Source organism: Carettochelys insculpta, chromosome 11 (assembly GCF_033958435.1).
Source record: "Carettochelys insculpta isolate YL-2023 chromosome 11, ASM3395843v1, whole genome shotgun sequence".
Taxonomy (NCBI): Eukaryota; Metazoa; Chordata; order Testudines; family Carettochelyidae; genus Carettochelys; species Carettochelys insculpta.
The window spans coordinates 10,450,228-10,463,093 of NC_134147.1; the positions used below are offsets into that span (position 1 = coordinate 10,450,228).

Sequence of the window (12,866 nt, forward strand, 5' to 3'; positions counted from 1 at the left end):
ACTCCACATTGGTCACAGATTAGTGGTAACCACTTAAAAACCAATGTAAATTCAATCTTTATCTGAACTATTTAACAAAAACCCATATGTATGATGTTACATTTCAAACTCTAGCTTCTCTCAACAGTAAAAACAGGTGAGTTACATCATCCTAAGACAGTTGGTATCTTATAAAAATGCAAAACTGATTTTTGTAGCTTTATAGTTCTCTAGTACAGGTTGGACCCCTCTAGTCCAGTCTAGTCAATTCTCTAGTAGAGGTGAACCCCTCTAGTCCAGTATCCTTGGGACCTGGCTGGTGCCGAACAAGAGAATTTGCTGAATCGTGGCAGGCCAATATTGTTTAGCAGTAGTACCAACACTTCCACTGTATACTGGGTCTTAGAAGATATTTAGGTGTAAATTAGAGCAAAATAATAACACAGAACACTGAGAGCCAGGACTGGTGGCTGTAAGCAAGCTATGGAAACACAGAAAGCTTGGCCACACCCATGATAAGTAGATATCTGGCTAACTAAAATCATGCTGGACTAGGGATGCTGCCCAATGAGACACTGCTAGATTAGAGAGCTTCAACCTGTAGATGTGGAGTAAATTCATTATAATGTAGGTATGCTGAAATATTGTATGGTGTGTACCGTGGATACGACGTCTGATTTGATTGTAAGGAAATCCTTATATAATTTTTGGCAATTGTAAGAATTATTTACATGAAAAGCCTATTAAGATGTTATTTTTGAGTGTCTAGCAGCATATTAATGCAATTTAGCAATTAGAAGGAGAGCTGGCTTCAGATAAACAAATGTCTGTCCATGGACCACCCAGTCACTACTGCAAACTTGCAGCAGTCCATTGAACATGGATGGGTGATGAAAACTAGGAAGCTTCTGGGTTCTAGTTCCTGCTCTTCCACACCCTGCTTTGTGATTCCTTAGTGAATAACTTGACTTAATGACCTGAGTGATCTATAAACGTAGAGTCTCATGAAACATGGCAAATATTTGTGAGGCAGTGTGAGGTGGTCTGATGAAAGGTGCTCTGTGTTATAATGCTAAGTATTGGAAAATATAGAAATGCATATTTGCCAAGAAATTAAATGTATTTAATAATAAAAAAATGGAATTAACTCAGTTTCATATTGTGTAGTTGGTTGGCACAACTCTTGTGGTCTCCTAGTCTACAGACTGCTTACACACGGTCTTAACTTTGCTCACTGATATGGGACTGCTCACATGAGCAAAGTTAAGCAGCTGCTTAACTCTTTGCAAGATCATAGCCATAGCTGTTATCGGAAGTGCTATAGCCACTCAATTTTAAATAGCTGGTTGGGTTATTAATTGTAATTTAATATATGCATGTTTTCCCCCCCCCTAGGATTTAAAAAAGTATCACTTCTATTACTGGCTTTGCTACCCTGCTCTCTGTTTACCTGATGGTGTACCTGTTGTTCAGCAAGCAGTCTGCCTAGGTGAAAGGTTCTCTTCAAGCCAGGTAAACAAACACCAGCTGTCAGATCTTTGGTACTGATCATTCTTTCTAGTTGCCTGTAAGGCTACATATTTTATTCTTGAACTTGCTGAGTTTAACTAGGGTAGCTAGTTTATGTCTAAGTCAGTGATGTAATACTTTTATTTCTTTTTCACTTTATAAATTTTTCCTATTGATATTTCATTGCCTTTTTCAACAGTACAGTTAGCTGAAGAGGTTAAATGTAAAACATTAGTGGGATCATGCTAGTATCTTTGAACAGAATACTGAATGTACAAAAGATTTTTAAGCATTTTAGAGTCAGTGTATTCTAGGAGACTAGGTTATGACTAGAGCTGCTCTGGAAATAGTATGAACCTGAGAATCTTTTTTTGAGATTCTGAAAAAATTTTCCTGCTCCTTACCAGTTAAAAGATGTCAATTTTTATACGCTAAAGCTTAAACAAAATTATTTAGAGCAGGTCAGTTGAAAAATGCTGCTCATTAAGAAATACTTTGTTTCAATTTAGACCATTTTAGATGTTTTGTACTATTTTTTTTTTTTTACTATAAATTCATGTAAAGTTCTAAGAGGCTCAGAATAAAAAAAACTTTAGAAAGTGTCAAAATGGGACAGTAGCAAAGCTTTTTTTTCGTTCTTTTTAAATGAGCAGTTCATTGAAACTGTTTTTCTGCACTTGATTATGATTTCTACAGATTAAGCATTTTCCAATTTAAAATGTGCAATCAAAAAAAATTTCCAACTAGGTCTGGTTGTTAGCCTAGTTAGAAATACTATGGCTGAGTAGGGGCTTGGTAAGTCCCAAGAGAAATTTTATACTGCACTCTCACCCTTTGTGTCTCTTGTTTTACTGGAAATACGAACACCTGCAGTGCAGTGAATGTTTCTTGTGTTTGCACACTACTTAGCACAATGGGGTCTCAATCTTTGTGGGAATGCCTGGAGATGTTACTGCAACACAAGTGATATATATTAATGAATATTGGTGTCCACAGACCATCATGGCTGGCCTGGAAAGAAGAACAATGGGATGATAATGTCCCTAACAGAAAAGGAGGCTGGTATGATATCGGCTGACCATCAGTCCTGTTTTGGCCTGGACAGTCCTGTATATGAGGTCACTGTCCCAATGGGTTTTTAAAAAAAGCCAATTGTATATTTTCAGCTCCAGCGCTTCCCCTGCTGGGTAGCCACAGTCAGTGGAGCTGCAGCAGTCTCCTATAGTGGCTGGCAGGAGACTGCCGGGCAGGCAAGTGGCCAGCAGGTGGTGCTGTCGGGCGGGCTCAGAGGCAAATGAACGAAACCAGTGGGAGGAGATGGGTGTGTTTGTCACCCCGCCCCTTCTGTGCCCTACAGCAGCATTTCTGAACAGGGGTTGGGTCTGCCAGCACTTTTCAGCTGTGGGGCCGAGCACCGATCCCTGGCACCCCTGTGCCCCCCACTGAAGCTGAGAGATGTAGAGCTGAATGCCCAAGTTGGTGACCCCACAGAGCTGAGGACAGGAACAGAGGGCTTGAAGCCCCCAGTCCCTAGTGCACCCATCTCCACAGGCTGAACACCTGCTCCCTAGGGCACCATTCCTCCCCACTACCCAGGCTGGGACCCCAGTCCCCAGCATGCTGCTTCTCCTAGGCTGAAGCCCTGATCTCTGCTCTTCCCCCCTCTCCTGCCAATGAAGCCGGGAGCTGCAGGACCAGATGCCCGAGCCCTGGAGACCCCTGTGTACCCCCCGCCTTCAAAAAAAAAAACCCTCAAATAAAAGTGTAGGGTAGTCACAGAGACATGCCTCTCCCAGCCCCCTCTTCTGACATAGTCAGTAAGAGCTGCAGGAGTGGGGGACCTGGTTCTCTAACTGGCAGAGCTCTCAGGGTGCAGGGGAACCATCCTGGCACACAGACTGTAGCTACCCCTCCCTGCCCCCACACAGCCTCTAGCTATGGCTGCCTGCCCACAGCCACCCCTTCTCTGCATCATGGGCTACCCACTGCCCCCACACAGCCCCCTCTCCGCACCCTGAGCTGCCCCCTGGCTGAATACAGCCACAGACTACACTCTGCCTGTTCCCTGAGCGATCTCCTGCCTGCATCCTAAGCTAGCTGCCTGTATGCATCCAGCCCCCTAGCTACCCTTCCCTGAACCCTGATCTGCCTGCACACGTCCCCCAGTTGGTTCCTACCTGCACACAACCTCTAGGCCACTCCTCTTTCCGTACCCTGAGCTGTTTTCAGACTTTTTGAGCTGAGCCTCCCTACTGCCACAGTGTGGGTGGCTGCTGGAATGAATGGGGTGGAGGTGGTGCTACCTCCCTGGTCCCACCATATGGAGCTGGCTTGAGCTTGCTGGGCCCGGCCTCAAACCAGAAGTCCTACTACACCTATACCTGAGACTCACCTCAGCCCAGACCCTCATGCCCCCACCTCCTCTGCTTGGCCCTGCAACATTTTAAAGCATGTTAGGAGCAGGGCCTCTCACAGGTCCAGAGGGGCCCAGGCCACTCCCAGCTTTTGAGGGCCCTCATCATAATACAAATAAAAACAAGATGACACATGAAAGCAAAATAAGGTTCCTAGAAGGACTGAGAATTGGAATACTTCTTGTATTGAACAAATGCTTTTCTAGCCTGTCAAATGCCAAAAACTTAAGAAGTGTCTAAATCTGAGGTTCCCTTTGAACTTGAGGTCAAATGGTACTTTGCCTTCCCCCCACCCTCTTCTGATTGGCCAGGTGTCCTCATTGGGAAATATAGTCACCCTAGTGGGATAGCAAGAGTCTGTCATGAACGGAAACATTTGGCTGATGAGCGAGCCATCAGACTTCAGAAAAGGATGAGGTAGCAAAGAAAAAGGTGTTGGGTTGGATCAGAAAGAGACAGAGCGGGATTTATCCAGCAGAGACCCGTACAAACAGCATGTTTACTGCTGGCATGACCCTCTACAGAGAGCGAAATCTCACGTGGCTATGCTAATGAGCAGCCATTTGCAATTGTGAGACTTCTCATTGACATGGAGCTGTTGGGAGAGCAGCTCTGTGTAGACGTGGCCACAGAGTAATGTTCTCATGAAAACAGTTTGGAAAATAGAGAGACTGTGTGTCTGGCAACAGCTTCTGGCTCTTTGAAGAGAAACTGAAAGTTCACCACAATCAAATTATTTAGTAGCATTGATTTTTAAATCGGTTTTCTTTACAGTTATGTCTTTAACTGTATGTCTGTTGTAGAATTTGAAACATTTTATTATTTTGACTAAAATTATTGTAGTTGAAGTATCTTATAGTGCAAGATGTGAGTCACTAGTAAAGATTGATGTAAAGGGTCTTACCTGAATTTGACAAATTGAGCATGTATTTGTAAATAGTACTGTTTCATCTTAGCACATGGCCGGTGACGGAGTCTTTTTTTTTTAATTGATGGCTCATAATGAGAGAACTGTCAGTTTTTTATTTTGTCTGAAAATATGGTGATGATAAAAAGCAATGGTTTTCAAACTTATTTGCTCAAACCCGCACCCTCCCCCACACTTTGTGTCTGCACTTTTTATGTCCTTCTCCTCCAAGTGCATATTTCTCCACCCAGCTCTGAAAGCAGACCATAGAGCAGTGACTGCTGGGTGCCTGGATCAGAAGGCAGCAGTAGACAGACAAAGGGGGCAGTGTGAATAGTGATCCTTGTCAATTACTTTTCACAACAGACTTAGTTCCCCATTGCCACCCTTACTTCTGTGGAGCTCTTCCTCCTCCAGGTGAGGGGTTTTGGGGAGATTGAAAAGAGGAGCCTTTGAGCCCAGGGTTTCCTCTTGTTGAGTGACCGGGAGGGAAGGAGAGCCTGAGCCCATGTGGCAGGGCTCCAGTTGTCAACCCCAGCCATCTGGGGCTCTAGCTTTCCACTACATCCCCACCTCCTGGGTATGCATGACTGTTCTGCACCAACCTCAGCCATCTGAAGCTAACAGCCAGAGCTATTAAAAAAACAAAAACAAAACAAACAAACCAAAACAAAAAACCAGCAAACCAGCCCCACAATTCTTACCTCCCTTGGCACATTCCATGCTTTCCCTGGGAGCCTTGCCATGTAGCTTGAGAAATACTGACCTAAAGCATTCTCACTGAAAATAAGTAATCATAATCATTCTTCTAATTTAGGAGAATGTTAGTTGGAAAGATAGGCCTGGATTATTTGTAGAAGTACTATAAAAATGGTTAATGTATGACTGTGCAGGGAAGAAAGGAACTAAGAACACCTGAGGGGAGGAGTCTGTTTAATCTTTGCTGCAGAGGTAAAAAGAAATCCTATACTTACTCAATTGTACCCTTTGTTTTTAATGAAATGAGTTAGTGTTGAACTGTGAAATGTTTTTAATGCCACTAGAAATTAGTGGCAAGCAGAGTTCCCTTTGTGAGAAGCACAGTTGATGCCACAGCACAAACATACTACACAATGTATTTTGTCATCTAACAGTGGAATACAATTAAAATGTAACCCCAGAAATGATTTAGATGTATTCTTGCCTTACCTCTCTAGTTAATAACAATTGAGTATTTTGAAAGTAGGAAGGAAAGTTTAATTATTGTGGTTATTTGTACTTCATTTTTAAACAGAACTGGGGACTAAAGACTTTCTCTGGAAAAAACAAAACCAGCAAGAAGTTGTCTACACATACAATGCGTTTTGTTGACAGAAACTGTTGACAAAAAAGCTGTGTACATACTCTGGGGGGTCCTTTTGACAACAGAGCGGATCAAAAGATCAATCTGCTTTTATGTGTAGATGCAGTCTGTCAACAGAAGTTTGTTGGAACATCTCTTCTGACAGTGACTTCTGTAGACAGATGATTCTAGTGCAGATGTAGCTTTAAGGACCTAAAGAAGCAATTACAGTTGACCATTGAAAAGTGGTGTACCAAAGCGGATAGAATGGATGATGCTGATCTTTATGCAACATCCTGATCAGTGTATACTAATATTTGATCCTGGGCTAAATATTTTTATACTTTCAGGACAGATCAGAGCTCTCAGCCTCCCCTAACAGTGAGATGTATCTGTTATTTAGGGGACCTCCATAGTTACAAGTTGTTTTTCCCTTAAGAATAACACTTCAATTTAGTTTTGTCTTTTTTCATATATCAATTTGCAGCAGTAATAGCAATGCATCTCCTGGCTGTTGTGGTTTGAAGATGGCATAGTTTTACTTTTCATTTTAGCTCTTAGGTGTTGGGTTATAATTTTTATACTATTGAGTAAATGGCTAAAAACTGTTAAGTAGATACTTTTTCTTTTAGCTAGTATTCCATAATCAGTTAAGAAAATATTTTTAGAGTATATTTGTAGAATCTCACAAGCACCATTGAATTAGTACAATTCCAACCATCTCGTGTAACTTTGTTTTCAGATTCAAGCACTCCAGAAAGCATATGATGAACTTTGCCAGATGGAAGGAGTTACAGCCTTGCCTTACTTTTTAATCAAGTATAACGAAAAGTCTGTTTTGGTATCACAGCTTAAAAACTGGAATGGTTTTTTCCAAGATCAAGAGAAGGTAAAGGAAATAATGCACATATGCAGAAATATTTGTGCCGAATGTATAGACTGTTTGAGCTCTGACTAGAATACTGTACTGAAACCCAGAGCTTGTCTGTAAAGAGTAAGTCAGTTGTCTGAATCCAAGCTGCTCCCATGGGTTACACCAGGATTTCAGGGAGTATAGTTTTAGGCATGTCAGCCCAGGTACCTAGCAGTATAGGCATGCTAAATTAGTGGATAGTTTGAAAATTTGCTCATTTGTGCTCTCTATACTCATTACCCACCTATAAAAGAGAGATGATAAAGCTTACCTATTTTACAGGGCTATTACGAGGATGAGTTAATGTTTGTTAATCATTTTGAACACACAAAGCACTCTAAGTACAAAGCCTGCCTATATTAATTTACCTGTGTGCTGCTTCTAGAGGAGCCTGGATCATCCCAGGAGTATGCAATAATTAACTTATATAGTTTTCGCACTAGCTTTAAGTACACCTGGAGATGTTATAACTGAGTTACCTTTTACAAAAGAACTATATAGTCTCAATTATAAATTAATGAAGAGGTTAATATAAATATAGTCAGCATATATCATCCAAAGTAACCCTAATAGTCAAGAAAAAATGGCTCCTTTTTTTAACTCTGCTGAAAAAAAATGTATTCAGACAGTGAAAAATTAAGTCCTTTATAGTTCTGTAGATGTGATGCAGGATAAATGTAGATTAGATGAGGTTGGAATTTTTTTTATATATCATTCATTTATATATCATAATCATTCTCTGCATGTCTCCTTTTGAATGTGAAAAAAGTGCTATATGTCCCTTGGAGCAGCAAGAGGATTTCCATCCTGATTATTCATAAAGCAGAAGGCATCAAATCAAGGATTGACTAAGCAAGTTATACATTATGTGGTACTTATCTGTCGTCGTGTTGTCTGATGCCTGACTTTAAGTTCTTCTGAAATTCTTCGGAGCCTGCTTTATTTTAACTAATCTTAATTCAGGATTTTGAATAATTTTTTGCTTTATAGGGAAAAGCTCCATAACAGAAGGTGAGGAAGAGCTAGCTGTGCAGAAAATAAGTTTGTAAGGCAGTGGTGGAAAATCTGTGGCCCAGTGGCGGCAGTTTGGTCTTCCCTGCCAATAGGAGCAGAGGGTCGTAGCAGCTTTAGGCAATAGCTCCCATTCGCCAGGAACAGTGAACTATGGCAAGTGGGAGGTGTGGGACGGGGAGGCAGAGGAGGGTGGGAGCATGCCTGCAAATTGTCAATATCTGCAAAATGTCTGGTGGCCTGGAAGCAATTTACCCTGATGGGCAACAGGTTCTTGTAGGAAAGAATTTCATATCCCACACACAGGTAAGAAATTAAAATAGTGATTTGAAGTGGTTCAAATCTGTTTTATAACATTTGAGCTCCTATTATTTCCTCTGCTTTTCCATTTTTTTCCCCCCTGAAATGAGGAAATATTAAGTTGTGACTACGTAGGTATTTTGAAATCAGGAAACTTTAAAGACTAAATGTAAAAAGTGCCACTGTAAGTATGATTTGAAATAGTATTAGACCATCAATACAAATGTACTATAGCGGGTGGGATCTTCCTCTGTAAGAAGCCTTGGGCATCCAGAATAAAATCCTTCTTCAGCGTTTAGTTTGAAGAGCAGTATCTGAATTCCGATGCTTTAATCCTATAATGAAGGGTTGACCTTGCCAGTGACTTCATGTTGGCTGACTCAGCCTCTATTACCATGTCTTCTTTTATATCACGATTATCTGCCATTCATCAACAGGGAGGTCGTCTTAGGAATCATAGCAATCTGATGACATGGGAGGCATCTCCAGGTTTTGTAAACCAGCTTTTTGGGCTTAACTGGTAGAGGAAATGCGTATGGTATAGTGAATTACAAGTGAATGTTAGGTAGCCAAAATGAACAAAACTGGGATCTATGGGAAATGGCACATGATGCATCACAATTTAGTAGTAGTTGATAATTATTTTTAAATGCAGCACGTGAGTTCTTACTAACAACATTTAAGATAAAAAAGATGCACTGACAGCTATTACTGTGAATGTTGTACTGTTATGCGTTGTGTTCGGTGATGCTGTTTTGTTTGCAGGTGGCAGTTGGAGTTTATGATCCCAGCAATTTTACCCAGTATCCAGGATGGCCACTGAGGAATTTACTGGTCCTGGCAGCATACAGATGGTATTGGCTTTATGTTTTCTTATTAGACTGAGTACTTTTGTTGGCTTACCTGTTTTACATAATACCTCATGAGCCTTTCTTTTGCCCCTGAAATATGCAAAAATATATGCAAAGGTGAAAACAGGAAATTAATACGTTTATTAAAAATGGATCCTTAGAATAGGAATTTGAATTCGTTATCTTCAAAATTTGTTATTTTGATCTTTGTACATATTTTTGCATATTTTAGTGGAGAAAAAAGGCAAGGGACCCAGCCTCTTGCTACTTCCATATGGTACAGTATTCTTGCTTTCTCCCTCCACATTCTTGAGAGTTTCCAGACTTTGAGCCCTATTTTAAAATTCTGTCCAACTCATATTCCCCCAAATTATTCTGAAATTTAACCTGTTACATTACCTTCCTTAGCAGAAATTTATTTCTGAAAAGTTTGGTAAACATTTTTTTAAAAAAAGTGCATGGTGGGGGGTGTTTAGAACAGAAGATGATGATTTAACAACTAAGTTTTGTAATCTTAGGAACCCAGCTTCGATTTAAACTAAGGAATAACTTCTGACACATCGTTATATGGCAGTTTTCTATTTGAGTAGGAACAAGACCTAAAAGCCAATTTAGTCTCTGGATTTATTTGTTGAGTAGTACAGTAGAGTACTCTAGACTAGACTACAGTTGGGCAACCTCGCATAACTTGAATTTCGTGCAAGTTGGGTGGGGGGTGGGAACCTGGCTCCCGCTCTCCTGTGCTTGCAGGATCTGGGAAACTGACCAGCGCTGTTCAGTTTCCTGGCTCCTGCAAGCCCAGGAGAGCTGGGGAGAAGCCGCAGTGGTGTGGCTGTCTGTTTCCCAGCTGGGGGAGGCCAGGGTGAAGCTGCAGCAGAGTGGCTTCTCCCAGCTGGGGGAGCTGGGGTGGGGAGCTGGCAGAGGAGCTGCGCTCCCTCTGGCCCCTGTGAACCCCAGGATTTCAACTCTTATTAACACAAGTTAAGAGCAAGTTGAAATTGCATATATCTGGGGTTTGCTGTACAGAATAACTGAGGATAGTAATGTGTGCAACTACCATTGGGAAGCTTTCTTGCCCCAGAGAATAAAACTCATCACTTGTTAAGCGAATACTTTACTTACGAGGGACACGCATACCTGCCTATGATCACTAGAGGAGTGAACTTCCCCTGCTAATATGAGCTTTAAGCCCCATGCAGCTCTGACCCGCCACAGCCTTAACTCCCCCACCTGCCCTGCAACCCTGACCTGCTGCCAGGTTTTAACCTTCCCTCCCACTCACGGGCCCAGACTGCTCCCAGCCCTGAACCCTCCCCAATCAGTCCCCCCAAAATCCAAAGTTCACTTACCTTTTAAAAGGAACACCACATGCTGCTGCTCCTTTGACCGCTGCAGTGTTCCATTCTGAGTGGCTGGGTGTCTCTCCCCAACTCCCTAGCTCCTGCCATTTACTGAGCACTTGGAACAATTCAGAGACTTTTAAAGGTATTTTAATGGGAATTTAATATTGCACTCATGAGTTTTCACCTGTGAGCAGAAATTTGGGAACAAATTGTGCTGGTATGGCGAGGGATGAGTGTATTATAAACAAAGGAAGCAGTCCTGGAGCACCTTAAAGACTAAGGCTACTTTTGCATGAGAGGCTTTTTCTAGCAAAACTGGGCTTTTGTCGGGAAAAAAATAAATGCAGAGTGACTACATGCAAAATGCACTTTGCTGATAGTTTGTGATAAAAGCCAGCGTATCCGCTGGCAGTGTTATACCTTTTCCTATTCAGGTATAACACCTCTCTTGACAGTGTTTTGTCGAGACAATAGCCATGGAGACAATCCAGGGCCCCTTTTGTCCACTGCCAGCTGGAGCCAGAAAGCACCCGCCCCACCACAAACATGGCTCTATGGTCTGTGACTCCAGCCACTTTTAAAGTCACAGAGAGCCCCGGAAACCCCATGGAGGAAGCTGGAGGCATGGCTGCAGGCTAGCAACATGCATCCAGCTCCACACCCCAGCAGCCACTCCCTGCACTTGAAAAAGGTGTCCCAGGCTGCCTGAAACCCCCCGACTCCTCACTGGACATGGGAGAGGGTCTCAGGACCCTCCCTGGGGTACCAAGAAGATGGCCCCATTCTGGTGCGGCTCTGAGTCTTGTCCCTGTGGGCCAATGAGCCAGTCCTGTTGGACCTCAGCGCAAAGTGCTGCAACCCCCTGGAGCCCTGGTGGACTGCGGCCACCCCACCTGCACCCTGGAGTGGGTGTGGGCCAAGATGAGAGGTCAGCCAGGGCTACTTGCATGCCTGGGATTCATGGCAGAGGTTGTGTGGGGGCAGCCATCTGCCCCTATTTTAAGGAGCTAGACCACCTCCTTGGGATGACAAAAGTGCACCCAGTTGCACGACAGTGGACACCAGGGAGCAGCCTCCATCCCGGTAGAGACAGTGACCCAGGACCTGGGAATGCTGTGGGAGCCATCCCAGGACCTGCCTTCCAACCGCAAATCCAGCTAGGGGACCCTCATAATCGCCCTGGACTCGGGCCCCTCCAGTGCCACAACATCAGTGTGGGCATCTCTGGACCTGTTTGCAGGACCTTCCGGTCAATACCCCACAGGTAATATACCCCTAGGGTGAGGGGGGCAGGCAGATGGGGCATTCCACAGGCCTCACCAGGATGGCTTGGGCGGGAACCCACACTGCCAGCATGTGTGCCCATGTACACAGCAGTGTGTCCAACCCAGACCCAGCACGCAGCCTCGAGGCACAGCTGCCAGTCCCATGGGTGATGGGCCAACCCCACACACACAACCCAGACTTGTGGCTCTTTGCTTGTGGGTATGCCCACAGGTGACAAGCAGCACCGGACCCCGTGGCCAGTGCTGCCCAGGTTGCCTGCTACTCTTGTGGGGACCCCTCCATAACTGGTGCTCTCTCCTCAAGCTGGGGTCCCCATGACACCACATGGGGCATGGACACGTGCACCCGGGGCAGCCCCGTCTCATGGCCTGAGGGTGGGGGTTGCTGCCCATGGGAGGTGGGGGTCAAGGCCTTAGGGACTATGCTGTGGGAAGAACTCACCACCTCCCTCTCTCTCCTTACAGCTGCACTGTCTGAGGGCTGGGCCAGCCCCTGACACCAGGCACAGCCAGGCAGCCCCAGGGAGCAGCCAGAGCCAGCGGAACTGAGAGCCGCACTCTTGAGAGACGGCACCTCACCATCACCAAGGCATGCCCGTGGCTGGAGGAAACATCGCCTCCCAGAATACCACAGTATTTGGGCCTACGCAGTGTCCTCTAGTGGCAAAATGACATTGCAGAGCAGCGGCTACGGTGGGAAGAAGAGTGGCAGCAGGAGTGGGCACGGGTCTTGGAGCAGTGGCTGGCCCGGGTGCACCACCTCAGGACCTCATGGAGGCCTGCCTAGCCCAGACCAGCACTCCCCTTCCCCCTGCCACCATTGCTCCCTCTCCCACCTGTGACCCCATGCCCTGGAACACCCAGGCATCATAGGTCTGGCCCAACCGCCTGATACATACATATACAGGAGTTGTCCACGATGGTGTGGGGCCTGCACGGTCACGGAGATATCCTATTGATGTGGCATGCAGCACGGTGTTCTGGGGCCTGGATGGGGATGTGGGTCCCATCCAGCACCCCAAAACAATTGGG

General features: G+C 44.5%; 1 protein-coding gene across 6 annotated transcripts in view; it reads left to right on the top strand.

Annotated features, from left to right (window-relative positions):
* Positions 1-12,866, top strand: part of ATG7 (autophagy related 7) — a 357,839-nt gene that overhangs the window by 32,204 nt on the left and 312,769 nt on the right. For all 6 annotated transcript variants that reach the window (XM_075006212.1, XM_075006211.1, XM_075006210.1 and 3 more), the window contains 3 exons: positions 1,375-1,491; positions 6,873-7,019; positions 9,120-9,208. In XM_075006212.1, the coding sequence (XP_074862313.1) occupies positions 1,375-1,491; positions 6,873-7,019; positions 9,120-9,208 (353 nt within the window). The remainder of the gene's footprint in view (positions 1-1,374; positions 1,492-6,872; positions 7,020-9,119; positions 9,209-12,866) is intronic.